At 39.5% G+C, this 27448-nt stretch overlaps 1 protein-coding gene across 3 annotated transcripts in view; it reads right to left on the bottom strand.

Annotated features, from left to right (window-relative positions):
- The window catches only part of aacs (acetoacetyl-CoA synthetase), a 155316-nt gene that overhangs the window by 55274 nt on the left and 72594 nt on the right, over nucleotides 1-27448 (bottom strand). For all 3 annotated transcript variants that reach the window (XM_043715806.1, XM_043715805.1, XM_043715807.1), the window contains 4 exons: nucleotides 21350-21431; nucleotides 15679-15829; nucleotides 6554-6634; nucleotides 4444-4568 (listed from right to left, as the gene is read on the bottom strand). In XM_043715806.1, coding sequence (XP_043571741.1) covers nucleotides 4444-4568; nucleotides 6554-6634; nucleotides 15679-15829; nucleotides 21350-21431 — 439 coding nt within the window. The remainder of the gene's footprint in view (nucleotides 1-4443; nucleotides 4569-6553; nucleotides 6635-15678; nucleotides 15830-21349; nucleotides 21432-27448) is intronic.

Consider the following 27448-nt stretch of genomic DNA (forward strand, 5'->3'; position numbering starts at 1 on the left):
TAGATATTACCTTACACACAGTCAGCCTGCATTTTAGTGCCCTGTGTATCTGGTTACCACAGCTAGTGCACAGTCTCCATTTTCACTTGATATCAATATGAGCTTAATTTATTGCCTCAGCCATAAAGAAGCATTCCAGTTTATTGGCACTGCACTTTTCCCCTGTGCTGCAATGAAAGTCATTTTTCTCATACTTTTTATTTGTCTGCAAGATTCATTCCATTAAGTGAAAGTGATCTAAATTTGCAAAACAAACTACTCCAATTTTATGATTACTGTATATCAATAATTCACAAAAGCAAAAATAAAAATCACATTAAAAGGATAGAACAGTGGAACAATGAACTGGTGGCTGTGGCATTATGGACATATAGCAGTTTTAGCTAAGCTTCCCACCACTTATGATTACAACGAATAATTAAAATAAATAATAATTTTCCAAACTCTCTTCAAAATGAAACTCATTGGAATCAACTTTCAATATCTGCAAGTCAGCTCTGTCAGACAGATTTAGATCAGCTTTCAATGCTGCTGCAGAGGAACCAGAGTATCCTTGTGCATGAATCACAGAAGGTTGGTCTGCAGGTGCAACAGGCAATTAAAGCGGCAAATAGAATTTTGTCCTTCATTGCTGAAGGGATTGAGTGTAAAAGCAGAGAGGTTATGTTGCAGCTATATAGGGTGTTGGTGAGGCCACACCTGGAGTGCTGCGTGCATTTTTGAGAAAGAATGTACTGGCACTGGAGGGGGTGCAGAGGAGTTTCACAGGGCTGATTCTGGAGTTGAGGGGGTTGGCTTATGAGAAGAGACTGAGTAGACTGGGATTATATTCATTGGAATTTAAAAGAACGTGGGGGGGGGGTGGGATCTTACAGAAACATATAAAATTATGAAGGGTATAGATAAGATAGAAGTAGAGAGGATGTTTCTACTGGCAGGTGAAACCAGGACAAGAGGGCATCACCTCAAAACTACAGGAAGCAGATTTAAGACTAAATTGAGAAAGAACTTCTTCACCCTGAGGGTTGTGAATTTATGAAATTCCCTGCCCAGGGAAGTTGTTGAGGCTTCCACAATAAACGTTTTTAAAACTAAGATAGATAATTCCTTTAGTGTTCAAATAAAAAAAGGTTATGGTGAGAGGACGAGTAAGTGGAGCTGAGGCCATGAAAAGATCAGCCATGATCTTATTAAATGGCAGAGCAGGCTCAAGGGTCCAGATTGCCTCCTCCTACTCCTAGTTCTAATGTTCTAATGGTCTCATGTTCAAGTATTTGTGATTGTATTACAATGAAAAGTTAAAATTAACCATTTTCCAAACCTTCTTCAAAATGAAGCTTATTTAAATTAGCTTTCAGTTCTGGTTAGCACTGGTACACAGACAGTTTGGCAACAAACTGCAACAATTTAGTGTTTCCTATTCAACAAGGGTTCTGTTGAAGGATGATACTTAACCCATTTAAAATCATTGAAATAAACCTTTATTAGCTTGGTCAAAGGCAGTAGTGTCAAGTGTTAGACTGCTCTATTTCTCTCTTCTACCAAACCCCAATCACTAACATCATAGTTTGTCTTCTAAATAATGATACAATTCTTGTCAATCCTTAGTTTAAAAAAAAATCAATTTGTTCTTACTCATGGGTGAAGGATGTAGCAAAGTTATTTCCTGAAACACTATTATCCTGGATAAGTTATTCATCAAAATGTTAAACTGCAATTTTTAAAAGTAACTGGTCAAGATTTTAATAGTATATCAGTTGAACATAGCCTCCCTTACTATTGTCAAATTATTTTTTGTTGAAGACAAATTAATAGTCACATACAATTTTTACACAATTACCTTAGTCTTTTAGATAGATGGTGGCTATTATGATCCCCTGAGCTCCTTCAACAACCTTACTAGCTCAACCATTCGTGTCCACTGATAGCTAATATTCATCTAATTAGTTGAATTATAACTGCTATAATATTTTAATAAGTTGAAAGACACCAAAAACTAACTTTTCACTTTAAAAACAATTTATTGGTGCAACAGTTCACATTTACACCACCAGAAAAACATTAATTAAATAAGCTGGGCAAATCCCCTAGAATTCATATTAATGATACATAAAAATGAAATGAGGTTGCTATTTTGGAAGCATATCAGCAGCATACAAGAGTTTAACATGCAGAAAGCTAGGGCTTCCAAAATAGACACGCTACCAGACATCACACTCAGTTAATTTGAAAAGGTATTAAATATTGCAATCAATACTTCTATGCAAAATCTCATACCCTATGCTTCTTCCAAGCAACAATTTGACAAACATAACACCTGAGTATTTTAACGAAGTCAAAAAACATTAAGAGAAAATGGGCTAAATGATTCTAGAGAACTGTAAAATCAATGCATTTTCAAAACGATTTGTGTTATTGGCTTCAAAGTTACACCAACATCAACTATGTATGATTAAAGGTATTTGTCTCAGGAAAAACTCTGGAAATCTGCTAGGAGCTGTCAGCTTTCAATGACGCCCATTAAAATACACAAGAACTTAATTCATTATACGAAATGCAGTCATCTCATCATGAACTAAACACATTTGCAGCCACAAGAGAGACAATCATGCATTCAATTTTCTTCAAAATACAAAAGGGATTTGGCTGGGAACAATCCTCATATCAGCATCAGAATTAACATGTAAATTACAAATTGCTATTACACTCCTTTAGACAAATTTGGATGGAGAATAACAAGCTTAGAAATAGCTGTTTGCTACTTTAGAATTATGAGTATTGCTGAGAAAAAAAAATTGTCAAAGCATTTCATCACGTACTCTTCAGGACATTTTTCAACAATCACCCAAAAAAAGGGAAAAAAAAATTTGTAGAACAGAAGAGGAGAACACTGATGAGTTGACTAAGGTGTTGCCATGTAGAATGCACCCATTAGTGGTTAATGGCAGTTAAATGTCAGACTTTGTTTAAGTCTGGTACATTGACTCTGATTTCTAAGGGCATTTCCCTGAGTAATGAATCTGGAAATGGCTGTCACTTGTGACTGGGAGAAAGTGAGGACTGCAGAGCTGGGCAGTCAGAGCCTGAAAATGTGGCGCTGGAAGAACACAGCAAGTCAGGCAGTATCAGAGGAGCAGGAGAGTCGACATTTTAGGCACAAGCCTTTCATCAGGAATGTTACTTATGGCTACCAACTTATCGTGACTGTGTGAAGAACCATGCTGACAATTAATTTAGAATTGTCAGTCAGGTTCAGTATCCATGTTTGTGTACACTAGAAGGTACATGTATTCATTCATAGCCAGTCTAACATATACACACACTGCATAGGTTTCAAATCAACAAAATAGCTGATAGCTATTTGTTGATTTATTTCGCTGATAGGATGATATATATCCTAGCCAATCAGCACTCCCCATTCATGCAGTATGAATGTTTTTCCCCTTTAATTGGTATTTTGCGAATTGGTCAATTCAAACATTGGCCTTTTACACCTAAAAGTTGCTGAATTCTTGCTTTGGTCTGAAACAGTTTAAGAGTTTGATTCGTAGCAATTGCACTTGGAAAAGATAGGGGGTGCTGTGACACAGAGGTTAAAAACAATGACTGCAGAAGCCCAGGTGCTGTGACACCACCTGCCTGTTCATACAGTCTCAGAAAATCTCAAACAGAATAATCATTCTAGTCCTATTAAAATAAATTTACAATAACACTGCATTTCAAAGAATGGCTAAGTCTGCCCCAGATTCAAATGTAGAATGATTAAAAAAAGAGAAGCTCTACTTTCAACTACTTAGCAGTTTTTGATACAGCAAAGTCAAATTGCTTGCAATAAGAAAACAAAAACGTTTGTATTGAACTGATGTAATTTCTCTTATTTTAAAAAAGAACTGTAAATGTATGTTCACATAATATAAAGCATACTTTACGATATGTACTTGGTTGTATTGGAGTTACATTTAATGCCAGGCAGAATTCATTGCACTGCATCCAAAATCCATCAGAACGCACCTTAATCAGTTCTGAGCTCAAGTTAATGAACATTGGATCCGCTTTCTGTATTTCTACTTGATGCATCAGGTATAGGATATGAAAGCCATTTTAATCTTCATAACTTAGTCAAAATACAGACTAAGTGCAGGGTAGACATTCAACCCATCAAGCCTGTTCTCTCATTCAATCTGATCCTGGCTGGTCATTCAACTCAGTCCCCAGTTCCCACTTTCTCCCCCTTCCCTTTGATCCCTTTAGCCTCAAGACCTAAGTTTAACTCCTTCATGAAGGCATTCATTGCTTTGGGTTCAACTCCTTTCTCTGACAAAGAATTCCACAGGCTTACCACCCTCTGGGTGAATGAATTTCTCCTCATCTTGCATTATTATGATCTATTTCAACCCTCCCCTTTACATTGTTGTGTGTTGTCACAGAGAAACAACATCTTACCCAAGCTTGTCAACCAAGTCCCACAGCACATTTGGGGAAGGAACAAGTGGAGAGCCATCATACAGGACAATGGAGGCCCCTGTAGCAAGAGCTGATAAAAGCCAGTTCCACATCATCCAGCCAATCTGGAAAAAACAGTGGGAAAAAAAATGCAGCTTCATTCAACAGTCAGGTGACATTATTAGAAAAGGTGCAACTAGAAACATGAGCGGATTCCCAAACTTGGTGCCACTGGTTTCATGGATGAGTGCAACATCAGATAAAAAACTGCAGAGGAACAGGTCAGAAAGACCAACAGTTTGCATTTACAGTGCAACTTGCATTTAAATTACAATAAATATTATTAAATGGCCTATTCTTGCTTTCATTTCAGAGGAGGCAAGACAGGAAGAAAGAGGAATAAAGATTGCAAAAAAAAATTGGGAATTCATGAAACAATTACACCATCAAGTATATCATGGGAATGGCTGCTATTCATGAACAGAAAGGTAAAGATCAGTTTACCACAACATCAAGCAACTGGGGTCAGGGGTGGGGGGGCGGATTCAAGTAAACTTTTAGCAAAATAAGTTATAAAGGTTCACTCATCAGTCATATTGCTTGTTGAATTTTGTGTAAGAATAAAATCTGAGATTAACAATGACCGGCTTTTGAACTGCGGTGGTTTGGATGCTCAGACAAAGATGTGGGTTAACTTGTGGCAAATTCTATTCATTTACTAAGTAACATACACAGTAAACCGCTGCTCCATTGGGGTATGTCAGCTTGTTACATTCATGTATGAAACAATAGAACAACATTCTCAGATCAGCCGAGGCTCTCACCTCCACGGGAATTCATGAACTCGATGGTGGATATAGCCTCAGAAGTGGCAAGTGTCCTTCCACACTTAAATATTTCCAACTCCTATCAGGGATGGGATAAATAGTGTTGAGATTGTGCATTTTCTTTAGAGGAATTTGTAACCCATACTTCATGCATGGTGAAGAAGGCTCACTGGGTGGCAAGATCTCAGGAGCAAGTGAAAGAAAATAAATACAGTGGGGCTGGGGAGCAAAAAAAAAAGACAGAAAAACAACATAACACAGCAAGAAGAAATCGGGACCAAGGTAGGGGTTACAATGCTCCTACTGCAGCAAGGCATCTGATTTTCAGGGCAGGAAGAAATTGGACAAATCCTCTTGGATCATCAATTCACACAAGTTCCAGTCACCACAAGAACGATACAGGTCAATGCCAGAACTGTCAGCATTCACATGTGGATGGATAGTCAGACAACTAGACTCTGAATGGATCAAATCAGGGGGTCAATGTAAAGAAAGAGGGATGGAGGAAAGAAAAGCAACAGCAGACTAAACAAAAATGTACAAAAGGTAACATGGGTGAAAGCAGTAAACAGCATTTTATGACCTCAGATATAAAAGTGATTTTTTTCTAACTCGTTCATTCATGGGATGAGCATCACTGGTGAGGCCAATACTTATTGCTCATTCCTAATTGTCCAGATGGCAGTTAAGAATCATATTGCTGTGTGCCTTGAGTCCAGACCAGGTAAGGATGGCAGCATTTCCTTCCCTGAAGGTCATTCGTGAACAGATAGGTTTTTCCTGACTCTCAGTTCCAGAGTATTATTGAGTTCAAATTTCACCATCTGCTGTGCCAAGATTTGAAATGAGATCCTCAAAACATTAGCTGGGTCTCTGGATTAACAGTCCAGTGACATTACCACTAGACCACCAACTACCATTGAATGCAAGAACAAAGTCTGAAAATGGACACCACTGCTGTGTATACAGGTGATGCCGAAGGTAGTCACTGACAATAACATGAGGTGAGCAGAAAACACAATGAAGTGACAATAGCTGTGTTACACTGCTCTTTTAATTTCATGGTCAATTGAAGCTCTTTCCCCACCCCAACTCAAATGGAACGAAAACAAATTCAAGTATAATCATTTGTGTTTTACAGAAAGGCCCTAGCTGCCCTTGGTTATGTAAATGAAATGACAAGCGTTGACAAGCACAGAGATTTATTTATGCTGCTACAACAGAGAAGGTGGTGCAGCTTCCCATTCTGTACGTTATTTATGCACACAATAATCTGCACTTACTGTAGAGTAGTAGATAATGACATCATTGCTGCTCATGTTGCCATGGAGAATGTGCTCCTTTAGATGCTGGATGAGCGTGCCCTGTGAAGAGATAATACTTTTTGAGACATCGATAGCTAGAACTTGCGGCTGTAATATCATGTCCTTGCAGTGCTCACTTGCTGTTACACTCCAGTTAAGTGTTAAGCCATCTTACACTGGAAATTATTCATGTACTTATACAATAGCCTGAACAAGAGAAATGACACATCACTGTATGGAGAGGGAAGTCTCACATCATTCCTATTGACACCATATGTTGGTGCACTGCTGCGCTAAACAGACATTGATGAGGCCCAGCAGTCCCTTAGTCACTCTTAAAGAACTGCATGTAGATTTAAAATGGCTAAACAATGTCATGCTGCCTGGTACACTGCGTAAACTATTAAATGCAAATGCAAAACAACAGCCTCTCAGCCACAGGTGGACACCCAATGCTGAAGCAAGCAAAGGCTGTTCCTTCCCCACACCACACCACTTGCAGATGAATTATACGTTTGTGCACTTGTCTCCCTGCACCCACATTTTTCCCAACCTCTTACACAACCCCATCAAACAGACAAAGCCTACGGTCCCTACAACCCCAAAACATGGGGCTACATCTCATCCACCCTCTTAATCAGGTGCGTGAGGTCTCATCTCCAACTCCTGTGGCTAACAATGGATCAATAAATAGTTGGGAGTCTCAATCCTGTGCAGCATTTGAAGCATTCTCATGGAAAGGAAGCTAACTACATCAGAAGTTTAACATCAACTTGCTCAGGAAGTGTGAGTGACAAATTGCCTCAAGTATGTGAAAAGCTGCGATGCAGATTTTCCACACTAAAAGAGCGAAATTTGTTGTCATGTTACATCTTTACAAAGGACAAATCATTACCTACAACTGATAAATTTGGAGGAAATGTGTGCAGCATATATTCGGTGCCACCTTTATCCAGTAATTGAAAGAGAGAGCAGGAGATCAACAAAGATCAGGGAAGCCATACTTTAATTGTCACCAACTTTTCACCAGCTAAAAAAAAGTGTGCTGGCTGCCTCTTAATGGTTTGTAGAATGCGGGTATGGGACACTTATTGTTCAGTTGTAGTTGCTCTGAAGCTATGTTTCACCAGGCCTCAAGCATCAGTTGTTCGGTCACACTGAAATCACCACTGTGGGTCAGAACAGATAAAGATAGCAGGATAGTCATGAATAGCTCACAAATATTTGAATTCCATATCTCACATTGTCATAGGTACCTTGAACTTAAATCTCTAGGTTGCTAGACTATTACAATTAAAATTACCCCTGCGTAAAAGTCATCTTGCATTAATAATTATTTTTTGGAAGCAACATCTCCCAAAATTATTTGTAAAATTGTCGATTTTAAAAAGTACAAAACAAGAATCTTGCTATAAGTGGAAATTGCAGTTGCTACTTATAATATGCAAACACTCAATACATAATTCTAAGAAAGTTTATTTCGACTTAAACTCAGCAGGAGAGCGAACTGAATTAAATGATGGGATTTTTCTCTCTAAAATATAAGTAACAAAATTGTAAAGGCTTTCTTCAATCACGTTCATACTTAGCCTTGGTTTGGCATTGTATAATGGTGCAACACGACTGCCCCCTGGTGGTGCACGCCTCTCTGCAAAACACAGCATCCTTTAAAACACCCGACAAACCGAGAAGTGCAGGGACTGCTAATAATGATTAACAGCTCAACATTCAGTCAGGTTGCAGCTAATGACCAATTCTCAAATTGACCTAGTCTCTTGCCTAAATGTTATCAATGAATCAACTGTCTGACAACAACAATAACAGCTGTACCACGCTAATGCAGACTAAACAGAAGAATGATCACAAACTGCCTTTCAGCTCACCTGGAATTTATGGGTAATACATTATTTCAAGAAAAGCACATTGCTGAAATCGAATCAGTCCTTCAATAAGTTAAAATTTTAAAATAACTGACCACCAGCATTTCAAGCTTTTTAAAAGTGTTTAAACTCTGCATATTCGAGGAGAAAGTGAGGTCTGCAGACGCTGGAGATCAAAGCTGAAACTTTATTGCTGGAACAGCACAGCAGGTCAGGCAGCATCTAGGGAACAGAAGATTCGACGTTTCGGGCACATGCCCGAAGAAGGGCATGTGCCCGAAACGTCGAATCTTCTGTTCCCTAGATGCTGCCTGACCTGCTGTGCTGTTCCAGCAATAAAGTTTCAGCTAAACTCTGCATATTGCAAACTGCATTAAAATCATACATTGTCTTCCAGTTTATTTTTTTTTCTTTCCAGTTTCTCTTTTTTTTAAAAACCCCACACTACCACCTAACTGCAGTATCTTCCAGTTTTTAAGCTGTCATCTTTACTTGTTTTACCCTAATACTGATTAAATGACATTAACCTATGTACCATAGCTATGCTTGCGGAACATTAGATTTTGCATTGAGTGTCCTTTAAATCAAAAAATGATCATAATCAGTGCTGTATGAGTTCCTCATGGCTTTCTACACCAAGGGACAGAAGAAACTTGTGAGCTATAGAAGCATGCAAATAAATTCTGACTCAATTAGCATAATGTGATCTGAAAATAGTTTTTTTGGTAAATATGTTGGAACTAGTACAAAATGCATCTTGGATGTGATATTCTGAAGCAGGTTTACCTGCATTCTGAAATGGTGAATACTTGTTACCTGAAAACTATGCAAGATTTAAGTTAAATGGAAAACATGATACAAGGAAAAGTGAAACCCAGTTATTTTACTAATGTACATCCCAAACGTGACAGTCAACGCTGAATCAGCTGTAATAAAAAGAAATTTAATTGTGAATAGCTACAAATGTCCCTTAAATTCATAAATGGATCAGAACAATCCATCTTACTTCCTCATGAATGGGAGAGGTTGATAGAGTAAAAGGCAGATATTTAACAAGTTTATCAGCAACTATTATGTGGGCGGCACAGTGGTTAGCACTGCTGCCTCACAGCAGCAGAGACCCGGGTTCAATTCCTGCCTCAGGCGACTGACTGTGTGGAGTTTGTACGTTCTCCCCGTGTCTGTGTGGGTTTCCTCCGGGTGCTCCGGTTTCCTCCCACAGTCCAAAGATGTGCAGGTCAGGTGAATTGGCCATGCTAAATTGCCCGTAGTGTTAGGTAAGGGGTAAATGTAGGGTTATGGGTGGGTTGCGCTTCAGCGGGTTGGTGTGGACTTGTTGGGCCGAAGGGCCTGTTTCCACACTGTAAAGTAATCTAATCTAATCATTTCCTATGTGGTTGTCAAGCCTGAGGACACAGGGCTTCATAGGGTCAGTTGTCTCCAAAGCATTATTAGACCATAGATCTGCTCTCTCAGAGATAAGAATCATGTCATACAGTCATACAGATGTACACACGCAAACAGACTCTTCAGTCCAACTCATCCATGCCAACCAGAAATCCCAATCCAGGTGAGTCCCCATTTGCTAGCACTGGCCCATATCTCTCTAAACCCTTCGTATGCATAGATCCATCCAGCCTCTACCACTTCCTCTGGCAGCTCATTTCATACCACCCTCTGAAAATGTTGCCCCTTAGGTCATTAAAACGAAAGAGACAATTGGTGGGGATTTAATCAGAGGGTCATGATACCTCAGGTGAGGTTGAGAAGGAGAGTCCTTCATGGTAACCTCAGCCAGTGACAGCATTTGAACCCATGCTGTTGGCATCACACTGCTCTGCAAAACAACCATCCAGCCAATTCTGCTAAACTGCCCCCCCCCTATTGGAAACACTAGGCAGGCAGTGAATCACAGAGAGAACTGGAAACAAGAGCATGTGGAGGCAGTGCAGGCAAAAGAAAGAGATCTATTCCAATAAGGCCATGTTAAGACCAGGGCTGTATGGAAATAAATTTTTCTAATTTCGAGAGAGGTTAGGGTAAGTGAGGTTCCATTTTCACCAGTTTCAAAGTGCTGCGTATTTATTATGTAATTAACTGTGGTGAGCAGCAAAAGGTATAGCTGCGTGGAACTCTCCTGGATTGTGTCCACCATCAGTGCTCATGTTGTACAATTTCAGGTTCCAAGCTGTGGGAACAGCTTACTCGCACCAGGAAACCCTGGCAGAGCCCAGAGGTACAAGAACGCTGGACCTACTCAGCAATCTGCTAACACCTTCAGTATTTATTTCCGATTTGTACTACTTTGCTTTTGAAGATCCAACATAGCCACAACCACAGTTTCAATCTACCTTAAATGTGAAATTTCAAGACCAGTTGGCGAGCTCTCCAAATTCAAAAGTTTCTAAATTCAAATGGAATTATACCAAAAAAAGCCTCTTGAACAACAGGCATCTTTCTTCAAAAGGAAAATGACTTTGAAGTAGAAAAAACTTTCAAGGATCTACTAAGGAATAATTTACATTACAGTTCAAAACACATATAAGCTCCTTTATCAGCTAATGGTTTGTTCCCTAATGTCAGGGTCTTTACAGGCATAGGAATGGAGATGTTTCGATGCTAAGCTGAATGTGGAATACTCTTGCCGATCTACATACTTTGTCTGTAGTACATATTAGGAGGTTCTGCTCTAACAATTCTATATTTTTTGTTTAAATTTAGCACTCCCACTGTTTTGCTATCATTGTAAGAAGAGAATATGCTAATTAACAAGTAACTAGGATGTAGAACGTGGGACTAGCAGCCTGCATCAGTCCAGCATGCAGCAGCATGTATGTGTAAGAAAGTGCACAGCTACATTATTCCAAAACAAATAGTACTGAACCTCTAACAAATCTGTCCAATGAGCAATTCTATTTTAGATCTTCAAATAAATGGAACCTACATCAGTTTCAGTCCAGGAGACAGATTGTTAATATTACCATTTGGAAAGCACAACAGCCATATCTGCCTCAATTCTCATCAATAGATATCTGTAATGTAGAATTCAGATGTCTTTTACAAAACCTGTCCCTCTCTTCATCATTTGAAGATATTCATGAATTTAAGTATAAACATATTATAATTTAAGCAAGATAGCAATATTTTCAGAACCATGATTAAATTACAAAATGAAAAAATATTTTTATTAAAGGTCAGCACCATTGAAACACAAGGATAACCTAAAGAAAGTTACTAAATATTTGGTATGATGCACAATTATTTGCAGTGTACAACTCTATAGATTGAATATGATGTCTCAAAACTATGGTGGTTTTTGAAGCATTAAACCACTGATATGAAAGAAAAGGACAGTCTTGGAGTCCACAACAAAAGCCTTTGTGAATTAGGGTGTTGAATTAACCTCTCACAAATGAATAGGTTGCACCCTGATTAATAAAATCCTAACCTCCTGAAAGCCATGCTTTTTAAATGTTAAATATTCTGCATTCCAAATGAAAGCATTTAGAGATTTCGTCAAAACATGGTAATTAGAATTAAATACTAATTGAAACATCTTTGCATTTGGAAAGAAACCATTGCAGGAAAAGGGCAGTTTCATTAAAAGAAACATTTTCTAATTACTTTCCAATGTAATTACAGTTTTAGTTTTGCCTTGTAATTATGTCCATGCATGCTTGCAATGTTGTTAGAAAATAATCAGTCCAGAACTTTTACACGAACAAACTTACATTGTTTTAAACATAGTGAAGCTATTAGTGAACAGCAGGCATCTTATGGCATTCTTCACAGGCAGTCTCAGTGCTCAGCTGAGATGGTAGATTGCAGAGGACAGGTTAAAAAAGGTCACCACTGCACAGATGCTGGAAGTCAGAGACAAAAACAGAAAATGCTTGAAATACTCAAATCTGGCAGCATCTGTGCAGGGAGAAACAAAACTTCTGAATCATTAGCGATCTGAAACAAGAAGTCCATCTCCCCTTCCTCTTAAGCCACCCAGCCTATTGAGTATTTCTGGCACGTTCGGCTTTGAATACTCTATAAATGCTTACCGGGGTGGCCTGTCTATAAAGTAATGAGGTCAGTCAGAAAGAAGTTAAAAGGACAGGTAGAGGGTGGAGCACAACAAAAAAAAAGGAATAATCTGGAAACTGAACAAATTCATCAAGGCTGCTATCATTGCTAGGAAGAGCAATCTGCACCCCTATGATTGGAATGATTCTCACCAATTGTTAGGGCTGCCCATGACTGAGTGGCACAAAATGGCCACAGCTAATGCAGTAGAACATGGCTGACAGTAGTTAGAGCATGTGTGAAAATATTTGCTTAATGTAGTCTCAGCAATAGAACAATAGTATTTCTGTATAATCAAGGTTACTTAAAATGAGCTAGTACGTGCAGCTGCAATTGCTTACATAGATAAGAACATTTCACATTAATGAGCTGTTTGCTTAATAAATTTGTTACAATATTAAGAGTAGTTTTTAATTAAGACTCTTCAGACAAATCATAGACATAGATCTACGTATATACACACACACACACAACAAAAATCACTAAAAGCATTAGAGCAAGAGATTTCAACTTGTTTCAGATAGTAAAAGCAACCCCCAAGTAATTACAGGGAGGAATGGATACAGAGATTAGCAGACCTAGGAATGTGGATTGAATGATCACATTAAGACACAACTTGTTAGCTAAAGAATTCTACATTAGGTGTAACCACATAACCTTGTTGGGACTGATCAAAAATCAATATTCTCCTGAATTCTCTAATGAGAAATTTTAAAAAGTTCCTTAAGTAATCAGTAGGCATCCAAATAACTGGCAGTTAATACAATGCAACTAGCAAATGTTACTTGAATACAGTATCCATTGTGAAAAGTTTTCAGAAGATAGATAAGAAGGTCTGACAAAACATCATGAAGGACCAAGAGTGGACCACAAGCCTGTCCATCAGTAATATGATTAGTTTATATGGAAATACATTGAAATTGCTGACGGAAGATGATGCACCAGAGAGCCAATTACAAAGGGATAACTCGGCTCTACCGACCAACAGTATTCAAAGGAAAGTGTGTGTGCTCTAAGTTTAATAGTTAAGACATTCTGAAGTCATGTACTGTTATGTACTTGCTATGTACTGTAACTGACTTGTAAATCACAATAAAGATTCCCTGAATCCACCCCATGATTCAAACTACTCTTATTGAAAATATGGGACCTAACACCAATGATATCCTATTCAAAGAATGGAGAGGTGGTGACATTGGCATCTTTTAAAAGAGGAACAGAGCACTGTTCTTTTTTTTTTAAAATAGGATACAAAACATTAACATATTTAGTGGCTAACCAGAAGCTCCGGAGTTTTCATGCTGCAACAAAATGTAATTTTATACTGGAAATTAGAACATACATTAAGGAAATAATTCTGAAAACATTCTAGTAAAATGACTATTAAACAGGGAAATATAAAATGAGGACAGTGTCTGATTGAAGAACTCGGTTCTGGGATATGGGGATGGTTCACTGACCATCACCAGCTGCCCTGACTTCTCAGCCTATCTCACAATTCCAACCCCACTCTCTCCTCTTTGTTTTTGTTGCAGTTTTCCAGTAGCCATAGTTCTTTGTTTTTATTATTAAAAATAAGGTACATTTGCTTCTGGGAATAAGAGACTTTTGACCAACAACAAATTTGCAGTCAATGAACAATGACTTCAGCATCTATTGAAACCACATGCCAGTTAGGTTCTGCATTAACTTGTTGTGCCTGATGCTGCACCACTCAATCACGCTGAAGGGGACAATCCTCCTGCTCAATGTCCTCACACTCCCCCTCCTCAGAAGACTGCTACCATTCCCCTACCTCTTCAACACCCATCACATCCCCTCTTAGCCTTCTCCAGTTCTGCAGAGCACAGCATGCTAGGAATATGCAGCATATCTGTCTGGACCATACAGTAAGGCCCCTCCAGACTGATCCAGGTACCAGAACCGTCTTCAGGAGGCCTGTTGTCGGATTAATAACGGCCTTGGTGGAAGAATTGATTACACCGCACCTACAATGAGCCTCGGTCAGGGGGTTGCATAATGGAGACATCGGCCATGGTTGCACAGGGTAGCCCAGTGACTGACAATGAGGGACAAGCTCAATCCTTCAGGACCCCGCAAGCAAATACAACAGAGTTGTTGGCTTCCACCCTGGTGACTGGCCTGCCTGTGAATAAGGCTCTTAAGTGGAATATTGTGTTCAGTTCTGGTCGCCTCATCATAGGAAAGATGTGGGAGCTTTAGACAAGGTGCAGAGGAGATTTACCAGGATACTGGCTGGACTGGAGGGCATATCTTCTGAAGAAAGGTTGAGGGAGCTGGGGCTTTTCTGTTGGAGCAAAGAAGGATGAGAGGTGACTTGATAGAAGTGTACAAGATGTTGAGAGGCATAGATAGAGTGGAAAGCCAGAGGCTTTTTTCCCAGGGCAGAAATGTCTATCATGTGGGGGCATAATTTTAAGGTAATTGGAGGAAGGTTCAGAGGTAGGTTCTTTATGCAAAGAGTGGTGGGTGTGTGAAATGCACTGCCAGCAGTGGTAGTAGAGTCATATACATTAGGGACATTTAAGCAGCTCTTCGATAGGCACATGGAAGTTAGTACAGTGAAGGGTTTGCAGGTTAGTCTGATCTTAGAATAGGATAGAAGGCTGGCACAACATCAAGGGCCAAAGGGCCTGTACTGTGTTGTAAAAACAATGACTGCAGATGCTGAAAACCAGATTCTGGATTAGTGGTGCTAGAAGAGCACTGCAGTTCAGGCAGTTCCTTGCATGCTGCCTGAACTGCTGTGCTCTTCCAGCACCACTAATCCAGAATCTGTACTGTGTTGTACTGTTCTATGTTCACAAAGGGCATTAATTACCCTACCTGACAACCTCAAATGGTTGAGGGAGGGGAAAGGCATTCAGCATCCCTCCCACCCCAGATGTAAACAGTCAGAGTCACCAGCAAACTGCTTCCCCCCAACCACCCCCTGATTAACAGCCTCCAAATCCACCAGAGGAAGTAGGAAAGGGCAAAAACAATATTACTTTTAATAAAAGCAAAATGCAAATATCTTTCATCCTTCTACTGAATGCAACTTGAAAACACAACATGTAAAAATTCAGATAAACACAGCCAAATTAAAACTGAATGAGTCTTTGTCCTTTCTGATAAGAAGTTACCTACCCCAGCTGAATGTACCATACATTTTGGTGCCCCTGTTGTGCCAGATGAATACATGATAAAGAGTGGGTGGTTGAAGGGCAGCTGCTCAAACTCCAGCTGTGGACCGTGGTCTCCTTCCTTGCCAATGGAAAGGAAAGCATTCAGAAACATGCTACAAAAAAAAACACACACCAAATTATTTTGTTATAAAACTAACACATTAGAATCATAGAATTCCTACAGTGTGGAAACAGGTCATTCAGCCCAACAAGTCTACACAGATCCACTGAAAGGCATCACATACAGACCCATTCCCCCTACACTATGTTTCCCATGGCTAACACATCTAACCTACACAGCCCTAGGTGCTGTGGGGCAATTTAGCATGGCCAATCTACTAACTTGCACATCTGTGCACAGTGGGAGGAAATCAGGACACCAGGAGGAAGTCCCCATAGACACAGGGAGAATGTGCAAACTCCACAGAGACAGACAGTCGCCAGAGGGTGGAATTGAACCTGGATTCCTGGTGTTGTGAAACAGCATTGCTAACCACTGAGCTATCTTGTCGCCATAGCGGTACACAAGGAGAGAAAGCTTGGCAGAAATGCTCTCAGAAATAATATTCAGCCCCTCTGCAAAAGAAATTTCATGTAAAATTAAGCATTGACATTAAAAGAAATAAATTTCTACCCCATGGAGTTCTGGACCTCATTTCCCATATGCTTTCTTAGTGAATTTCAATATTGGGAAAGGGCTGCCTATTTCCCAGAAAACACTAAGTTGTTCTGAAAGATGGATCATCAGCCTGGCCTGAAGCTGATCTACAGCCATTGCACCCAAGAGGATCAATATAGTAGCTGGATACACTGCACATTATAAATTGGTCCACAGGGTTGGTCAGGTAAGGAGACATGCTATTCCCATAATTGAGGATCTCACTCTGATCCATTCATCTAAGAGAGCTCCAAAATAACAAACAAACAGCGTTTCTCCATCTCCCATTGCTTTTTCACAGAATCGCAGAACTGTTACAATTTAGAGGCAGCTGTTCTGCCCATCGTACCCGCACTGGTGCTAATATCGAATGCCAATCTCCTGCCTTTTCCCCATACCATCGCACACCATTTCTATCCAAATAATCATCCAACTGCCCTCTAAATTACCTTCATTGATCCTGCCTCCACCACATTTCCAAGCAGTTCAGTCCATACCCCACTGAATCGCTGTTTGATAAAAGTTTTTCTGACATCACCCTTGCTACATTGCACATCGCTTCAAACCTTAGAGGAATAGGACTGGACTGCACAACACCCCCCTTGAGCCTCTTCTGCTATTCAATGAGATCATGGCTGATCTATGATCCAACTCCATTATGACCATTGGCTCATATCCCTTATTAACTTTGATAGATAAATATTTATCTATCAATCTATACTCTTGTTCTTTTCTAAAAAGAGTTGCAGAAACTTTTGACATGTTTTAAAGAAAAGATATGCACCGGTAGAGCACAGTAAAGAAATAAAAAACCTCTCCTGGTCATCCTTCGAAGCAGTTACACCATTCTCGCGTCTTCCAGAGTTGTTGAGACACGAGCTATGTTGTTTCCAGGAGGAGGGTTCCTCCAGCAACCATGAAGGAATGTCTAACCATTCAACAAGAATTCACTTGGAGACATCTGGGGTTTATTGGGTGGTAACCCGACATGGGGGCAGATCCTGCCCAGAGTCAAAATGGCAGTGGGCACACAACTGGTTCTTATGACATCCAATAGGTCAATATTAGCTGCCATTTTACCAGCCCTCCCATCACCCAGCCCATTGACATGGTTCATAAAATATAGTGACTAGGAGAAAGTGAGGACTGCAAATGCCGGAGAGTCAGAGTCAAAACGTGTGGCCCTGGAAAAGCACAGCAGGTCAAGCAGCATCCGAGGAGCAGGAGAGTCGACATTTCAGGCATAAGTCATTCATCAGGCATGTGGGGTACTTACGCCCGAAACATCGATTCTCCTGCTCCTCAGATGCAGCCTGACCTGCTCAGCTTCTCCAGTGCCACACTTTTTGACTCATAAAATATAGCCTCAGATCTACTGTTACAGTGGAATTCAGTTCTTTAGCAAGATTTGATAAACAATTGATATTTAATCTTGGCATAACGTCATTAGAAAATCTCAATCATACAAATGTTAAAATATTAGTGTTGCTTTGTATTTCTTCAAACAAATTTTAAACTATTAGGTAACTTATTAACTACATCTTTTCATGTTGAAAAGTCAGCATTTATATCTTGAAAACAAAATACTACTTGTTTATTAGTGTACAAATCGTTTCATTCAATGAATGATAAATATGAAAATACAGCATATCTTTGTTCTGTGCATTGAAATAAGGGAAAAACACCAGAGTATAAAATCCTAAAACAGAAATACTCAAGACAATCAATATATAAATTGAGATATCACATTATACAGAGTCTGGCTTAACTATGTTGTAGAGCAAATGACCAGAGCAATTTCCCCGGTGTACTGTATATGTTATATTGCTGTTTGTTTGCATAGCTTGAACAACATTAGAACAAAAAAGATCTGATTTATTTAAGGCAATAAAAAGATCACCTTGGCATCTTAACTTCTAAAATGGGGAAGGGTTTGACAGCATACAAGTGGAAGACGGGATAGAAAAACAATATCTTTCTTTAAAAAGATAAAATCTCCAGATAAAGGCTGATTTTGGGAGCACTGATTGAGGAAGGAATGTTGGTGAGGATACAGAACTAACTCCCATTCTTTTTCTCAGACTGTGCCATGTGGTTCTTCACATCCATCTGACTGAAGAATGATTCACTTTAGTCTGATCAGAAAGACAGAACCTTCAATAATGCAGCACTTGCTCGAGGGTTATGTATTCAAGTTCTATAAGAGAACTGGAACCTGCAATTTATTTTAATGTTGAGACAAGAAAAGGCATCACATATATTCAGATATCACCCCTGCCAGCACATCATACCTGCTGGTTTCTAATCACTGGTGACTCCTGGTTAGCACTAATCCTTTTCTATCACTGCAGATATCAGATTTTGTTTTGTTAAGACCGGAAACCTTCACAGACGTTTTTAATCAACTAATTCAGGCATTTAAATGACACACCTCTGAAGTTGACAGGACTTGAAACAAGGCTTTCTGGGCCAGAGGTAGGGACACTACCACTACTACACTACCATAGGCCCTTTAATCAGGAATCAATTCTTCAAATGTGCCATGAGCAAATCACACAAATGTTTCTGCCTGATTACAGACCAAGCAAATGTGATAACCACTACACCTCAGAAATGAAACAATCCACCTCTCTATGTTAGGTCTAATAACCTGTCTAATTGTCACTGTTGAGGATAATGCAGGACAGAGTCTTAACGAGCAGAGGAATTTATCTTGCATAAAAAGATATACTTCATTGCATGAAAACAACAGATGAAACCCAAGTTTGACCTCAAGTTCAGGTGGTCTGGAGATTTCACAATTCTTCCAGAATGCACTCTATTTGAACTTGGAAAGTTGGTAAGTCTTGGGCTTCAGGACATGTTGACCTTGATTCACATCTTAACTGTCGTCCCTTATCCATACCAACTGCCATGTACCCAATTGTGCCAACCATCATGCACAAATGACATTTATGTAGTAAGTAGCCTGCTACCCAATGTTCTTGTCTAAAAACAAAAGCATATATGCAGTCCCAAAGAATGAATGGTGAGGACAACTGCTTCAGTAGAATAGGGAGTTGAGTGTTCAGTTTTCACCTCATCAGCAATTCTGACGGTGATAAGCCACACTGGAGTGGGATGGAGCAGTAATTTAACAAGGCTATAAAGGTCAATGTTTGGACACCGCACACAGCCTTCTCACTTTCCTGTGGACATTTCAGCGAACTTGTTACATGTTCAAATCGGAAAGTGGCCAAAAACTGTCTGAAAGATTCATTATCAAACGGTGACCCATTGTCTAACACAACCATATCTGGGATGTCTTGTGCAATGCATTTTTCATATAAGGCATCACAACTGCTTCTCTGATGACAATCTATAACTTTTACCTCTATCCACTATGAAAAATAGTCAATAGCGATAAGGCAAGAGCATCAATCAAACAAGCGGTTTTAAATTCCTTTGTCTGTTGTTGGTTCAAACCTTCCAATACTAAAAACCTTTAAACCTTCAGACTCAGCAATATTGTGTGATATTCTTGCAATAAATTAGATTAACTAGAAATGCTATACTATGTTACATCTTGCCAGTTTCAAATTGCATGAAGTGGTAATGCTGTTTTTCTGTATTGCTTACCAGTGAATTTCCTGCCTTTTTAAATAATTCAAATGGTGATCCCTTCCTTCTGACAGGTTCATCATTACTTCCCAGGTAAAGCGGATATATTCCTGCCTTTCACAACTCAAGCACAAAACACAGCTCACACAATTTTTAAAATCAAGTTCTTTGGCGGTTACCTGCCTGAATCTTCCCATCACAATTTTTGTTTCAATCCTAGGTGTCATGATCTTCCTAAAGTTCCTTCTTCATCTGCTCTTTGAATTTTTTAAAATTTAGTGCTGGAATGTGGGATTCACTGGCTGAGCCAGAATTTCTTGCCCATGCCTAATTGCCCTCAAGTGGTGGTGAGACGGCTTCTTGACCCACTGCAGTCCATTTGGTTTAGGTATACCCACAATGCTGTTAGGAAGGAGTTCTCAGATTTTCACCCAGCGACAGTGAAGGAACAGCGAGATATTTCCAAGTCAGGTTGGTGTGTGGCTTGGAATGGAACTTACAGTTGGTGATGTTCCCATGTATCTGCTGCTCTGGTCATCACAGGTGGTAGCTGTTAGGGGTTTGGAAGATGTTGAAGCCGCTTGGTGAATTTCTGCAATGCATCTCACAGGCAGAACATGCTGCTGCTGCTGCTGCTGCTGCTGAGCGTCAGTGGTAGAGGGAGTGGATGTGGTGCTAATCAAGCAGCCTGCTTAATTTTAATCTTCATTAATAGCCTTTATGCTACTGCAACCGCAATAAAAGTTATTTTGTGGCTCAAACCCTGTCCTTGCTGCTGTCCTGTGGAGTCTATTCACAATCACAGAGATGCTGGTTTTGAGAGATCAAAACACTTTTCTCACTCTTTCCTCCCCTGCCTGGACTTTACATCATTTTAATAAATGTTTCACTCCTATTCCCTCAGGGATCTTTAATTTTACTTCTGGGGCCTCCAATCTCTCCAAACTGAGTGTTTTGGAATGAACAAATGAGAACAGCTTCATTCCAATGCAGATCTTCTGACAGACACTCTTTCCGTTTCACTGCTGGTGACAAAATCTGAAGCCATTTTGGCTTTGTTTCTGAAACTATTTAACTTGTTAACCCCTCCCCAACCTCACCCCTTTCACTAATGCATGCAAAACCCCCCCTCCACATGATGCTCCCTTTCCTCTTTCTTCACATACAAAATTTCCTTCTCAAAGCCTATTGTTTTATCAATACCTTTAGTCAACTCTGCCACTGTTCAGAGCTAATTTTCTGTGACCACAGTGGAGATTTGCTACACTCAAGATGCTACAGAATTGTTAGCCATGGCTGTTGTATTATAATACACCAAAATATCTACTGACATTGCAAAGAGCATTCCATTGAAACATTATTCCTGAATGTTCACCTGTTTGGTATCCTTGACAGGTCTATGGCCTCTTCTGATCGCACATATGGAATTACTATAACCTTCTTCAAGTCTGGTAAACCTAAAAAGAGAGCAAATCATGTCAATCAACCTCAACTTGCATGGTGTTACTGAGACTTAGATTAATCAGTAAAGAATTGCCAAGTTTTAGCCAAATTTTTCTAGACAACATCCCTCCTCTCAAGAGTGACAATGATATGACTGAGTTAAGTGGGTGAACCAATTATTTTCCTTGATCTACTCCTCCACTGTCACCCTGTTGGGAGTTTTCTATAGGCCTCCAAATAATTCCAGAGATGTAGAGGAAAGGATAGCAAAGATGATTCTCGAAAGGAGCGAGAGAGACAGGGTAGTTGTCATGGGGGACTTCAACTTTCCAAATATTGACTGGGAACACTATAGTACGAGTACTATAGATGGGTCAGTTTTTGTCCAGTGTATGCAGGAGGGCTTCCTGACACAGCATGTAGACAGGCCAACAAGGGGTGAAGCCACATTAGGTTTGGTACTGGGTAATGAGCCCAGCCAGGTGTTAGACTTGGAAGTAGGTGAGCACTTTGGTGATGGCGATCACAACCCTTATGTTTACTTTAATGATAGAATGGGGTAGGTGTATACCACTGGGCATGAGTTACAGCTGGGGGAAAGGCAATTACAATGCAATTAGGCAAGATTTGGGAAGCATAGGATGGAGAAGGAAACTGCAGGAGATGGGCACATTAGAAATGCGGAGCTTATTCAAGGAAAAGCTCCTGTGTGTCCTAGGTAAGTATGTACCTGTCAGGCAGGGAGGAAGCTGTAGAGCACGGGAGCCGTGGTGCAAGAAGGAAGTGGAATCTCTGGTCAAGAGGAAGAAGGAGGCTTATGTTTGGATGAGATGTGAAGGCTCAGTTAGGGCGCTTGAAGGTTCCAAGGTAGCCAGGAAAGACCTAAAAGGAGCTCAGAAGAGCCAAGAGGAAACATGAGAAGTTGTTGGTGGATAGGATCAGGGTAAACGCTAAGGCTTGCTATAGGTATTTAAGGAACAAAAGAATGACGAGAGTAAGATTAGGGCCAATCAAGGATAGTAGTGGGAAGTTGTGTGTGGAGTCAGAGGAGATAGGTGAAGCTCTAAATGAATATTTTTCAAAGTATTCACTCTAGAAAACAACAATGTTGTCGAGGAGAATACTGAGATACAGGCGACGAGACTAGGTGTGATTGAGGTTCACAAGGAAGAGGTATTAGAAATCCTGCAGAGTGTGAAAATAGATAAGTCCCTTGATAGGGATAGTCAGCACGGTTTTGTGAAGGGTATGTCGTGCCTCACAAACCTTACTGAGTTCTTTAAGAAGGTGACCAAACAGATAGATGAGAGTAAATTGGTTGATGTGGCGTATATGGATTTCAGCAAAGCGTTCGACAAGGTTCCCCACAGTAGGCTATTGTAAAAATGCGGAGGAATGGGATTGTGGGAGATATAGCAGTTTGGATCAGTAATTGGCTTGCTGAAAGAAGACAGAGGGTGGTGGCTGATGGGAAATGTTCATCCTGGAGTCCAGTTACCAGTGGTGTACCGCGAGGGTCAGTGTTGGGTCCACTGCTGTTCGTTATTTTTATAAACGACCTGGCTGAGAGCGTAGAAGGATGGATTAGTAAATTTGCAGACGACACTAAGATCGGTGGTGTTGTGGATAGTGACGAAGGATGTTGTAGGTTACAGAGAGACATAGATAAGCTGCAGAGCTGGGCTGAGAGGTGACAAATGGAGTTTAATGCAGACAAGCGTGAGGTGATTCACTTTGGTTGGAGTGACCGGAATGCAAAGTACTGGGCTAATGGCAAGATTCTTGGTAGTGTAGATGAGCGGAGATCTCTGTGTCCATGTACACAGATCCTTGAAAGTTGCCACCCAGGTTGACAGGGTTGTTAAGGAGGCTTACAGTGTTTTAGCTTTTATTAATAGAGGGATCGAGTTCAGTAACCATGAGGTTATGTTGCAGCTGTACAGAACTCTGCTGCGGCCGCACTTGGAGTATTGTGTACAGTTCTGGTTACTGCATTATAAGAAGGATGTGGAAGATTTGGAAAAGGTGCAGAGGAGATTTACTAGGATGTTGCCTGGTATGGAGGGAAGGTCTTACGAGGAAAGGCTGAGGGACTTGAGGCTGTTTTCATTAGAGAGAAGAAGGTTGAGAGATGACTTAATAGAGACATACAAGATAATCAGAGGGTTAGATAGGGTGGACAGGGAGAGCCTTTTTCCAAGTATGGTGATGGCAAGCACGACGGGTCATAGCCCTTTAAATTGAGGGGTGATAGATATCGGACAGATGTCAGAGGTAGTTTCTTAACTCAGAGAGAGTAGTAAGGGTATAGAATGCTTTGCCTGCAACGGTAGTAGATTCGCCAACTTTAAGTACATTTAATTCGTCATTGGACAAGCATATGGACGTACATGGAATAGTGTAGGTTAGATGGGCTTCAGATTGGTATGACAGGTCAGCACAACATCAAGGGCCGAAGGGCCTGTACTGCTCTGTAATGTTCTATGTTCCACTGGTCACAACAAAGTTTGAATTTAAAAAGGGATGTGCTCCAGCCAATTGTATATCCCAGACTGAGTAGTTCATCATCAGAAAGAAATCAATCCGTTTCCTTGAGCAACAAATAAAGACCTAGGGTATTGCAAACAAAAAAAAACTTATCGAAGAAAAGATGTAAAGATTAACAAAAGTTTTGAACTGTGTAGACATATACAACCACTGTTTTTAAAGATTACCACACAGACAAAATCTAATAACTTCACATATTGTTATGTTAAATGACAGTTAAATTTAGGAAAAACGTTCACAGGTTGCCCAAATGTTGATCTGTAGCCAAAGTTATTTTGTTCATGAGCTGTTAACACTAGATTTTCTTCCAATTTCAGGAGCGGCGAGCTGAATTCTTCTTAACTGCAGATAGTGGGGATAGATTCTGTATTCACCTTGAAGAACTCACCAGGAAGAACAGTGAAGATTTCTTCCTTTAGGCACCCTCCCTTTGCCAACTGGAAGACCACAATATTGCAATCAACTCTTAACTTTGATTGGACAATTTTCAGAGACACAAAAAAGAGAGGGCAAAGACTGTTGCCCTAGGCAAGATATCTCTTGCCATTCAAAGCTCCAATAGCTTTACTGCACTCAAGCTGTCCTGTGGCCACTCTCTAAATGATTGACAGACAGTATTTCCAGTCAAGTAGCTTCCGTTCTTTGCAAATCTAAAACTTTCTTGCACAACCAGTGTCCTTTGCTTTGCAAAGTGCATTTTTTCCCAAAATAGCCAATATATGTCAGCTTAGTCACTAATATTCTAAATTAATATTTCAGCTGACATCTTGATAATCCTGATACTTGTCTATTATGATTGCTGCAGAATGAGAGAGAATAGACGACTTCAAAAATGAATGCAAATCATCCGATCCATTCTTGCATTGGAGCTGGATGTTTTTCCTAATCACTTACAACATGTTCTCCACAATACAAAAGGGATCAGTGATCTTATAGCAGAAATGCCAATATAATTCAAGGAAATAGCTATTAAAAACAGAATGACATTAAAATAGAAAATAAAATTACCTCCATGGAGGTAACTTAAAATGAGGACTTACTACAAGTAATGTTTCCCTTCCAAACATAATAATTGCACATGTATTACAATGTAGGACCACAAACCATGATCAACAGCCAAGCTGAACTTCAGATAAATTTCTCCTTCTGCACTTAACCAATTTTATCTGTCCTTGTTTGCCTTGCCCATAAAAAGCAGGATTATTCAAATGTGGCAAATCACTGTCCCATTAATCTCTAATCTCCACTGCCAGAAAACTGATAGAACAGTAGTGCTATCAAGCAGCACTTGCCATCCATATAAATACAGTGGCTACATGGAGCTAAGAATCTTGCAGCAATTAACTCCAGTCTCCCCAGTATCTGTCTACTATCCATTGAGCAAGGTGCGGTGATGGAATACTCCCTACTTGTCTGGATGGGTGCAACATCAAACAAACACAGTCAAGAGGTTTGACACCAAAAAGAATAAAGCAATCACTTCACTGGCAGCACTATTCACTACTCACCACTTTCCATATTCACTCCCTTCACCACTGATACAAAGTGACAGCAGTGTATACCCTCCATAGGATGCTCTGCAGTTACTCATCAAGACTCCTTCAACAGCACTTTTAAACCTGTGACCTTTACTGTATGTAAGGACAAGAGCAGCAGATGCATTAGGAAACTACCACATGCAAGTCCCCTCCATGCCATACACCATCCTAACATAAAATTATCACTGTTCCTTCAAAATCACTGGGTCAAAATCCCCCCTATTGGCACTGTGGGTTTACCCAGACTCTAAGGACTGCAGTGAATCAAAAAGGCAATGAGGCACGTGTTGAGATATGACTGAACACTTGATCAGACAGCTTGGCTTTGAGGAATGTCTTAAATGAGGCAGAAGAGGAAAGGACATTGAAACAGAGATTTTAAGAGGGATTTCCAGAGTTAGAACCTCAACAGCTGAGGGGTGACCACCAAAGGGGGAACAATTAAAATCAGTGATGAGTTAGAGTGTAGAATGTTTTGAAAAAGTGCATAAATCTGGAGAGAGGGAGGTTACGGGGAAAGGTGATTATGGAGATGAGTAGAGTCGAGGCCATGGAATTTTGAAAACATAAGGAATTTTAAAATTGAAGCTGAATTAGAAGATAACATTGGTCAACAAATAGGAGGTTAAATTGAGCAATTTCTGATCAACTGCAATCAAAGTTACCTTCCATTAAAACTTCCTGGTTTGTGAACCACCGGATATCAAGCATAATAAATTAACATAACGTTATTCTTCAAATATATTCCCAACAAGTTTTCTTTTTTTTTTGAACAGAAAAAATTATTCTGCAATAAACAGTTTTTTTATATTTTGATGCCTTGTAAATTGTAAAGCAATGTGACATATTTGGAAAGCCATTACAGAATGAAAATCAAAGCAGCTCTCCTAAACATTTAAATAGTTTTATCCTTTCCGGAGTTAACCAGTTTTGTCAAATGGACATAAGGCTTGTTAAGATAATACTATCTTTGCTAACTCTATTGCGGACGTACATCACTCTCAAAAATAAATCTCATGAAATTTTAGATGCTACCAATAGCTATACAAGTATGTTCACTTAATTGCTGTTATTATTTTCTCAAATTGATTGGGATGCTTTTTTCTGGCACAGGACTAGACACAGATAAGACCAATAGCACAACGTCAGGGTTCTTTTTCAATAAGAGAATATGAATGCTTAATGTATTTGCTTGAAATTGTTTTATCTCGTATTAATGGCAGTGCCAAGCAACATATTTATATTAAATTTCACTTCCATTAAAAAACTGGGTATGGTAATTTAATACAGACGCTAAGAGCCTAATTTTAAGATGTTTCTTTAGTATTATCTCAACTATTCCTTTAATCAAAGAATAGAGGAGCTAAAGTGATTTATACCTACAGATTAAGTATCAGATATGAAAGGTTGTTGCAAAAATTATGGCAGATCCTTGGTGTGAAGAAAAAAGGTTTTAGCTAAGATTAAAACTGCAGCTTTTCAAACCTGACATTTAATCCATGATTTAAATCACTCCACAGAGCCACTTTTTGAGGATATGCACTGAATGCTTTGGTTTTTCATCCTGCAAAATGAAACACTTTGAACCTTTTAGTTCTTTATCACGAAACAGATATTTAAAAATGGAAGTCTGAACCTTGAAATACCAAACAATTTATGCAACAAAGAATTCATTGTAAATATTCGAGATAATAAATACTATGCTTATTGCTAATTTATCATAATTGAAAGTATTTTTGTGCTGAAGTATTCTCCTGGTAATTTGAGGTGGCAAATATACTTTTACCCAAAATCTGAAGAGTTAAAATGACTATGTTATATATTTCCTTTAAGGTGTGAAGACTACAAGCAATTACATTCACATCATTAATTGGCCCTTTCATTAGGAAAAAAAACAAATCAACAAAGGTGAAAAACAAAACAAAATTTCATGTTTTGCTTTTGAA

The sequence above is a fragment of the Chiloscyllium plagiosum genome, chromosome 25, assembly GCF_004010195.1.
Source record: "Chiloscyllium plagiosum isolate BGI_BamShark_2017 chromosome 25, ASM401019v2, whole genome shotgun sequence".
NCBI classification, from domain to species: domain Eukaryota; kingdom Metazoa; phylum Chordata; class Chondrichthyes; order Orectolobiformes; family Hemiscylliidae; genus Chiloscyllium; species Chiloscyllium plagiosum.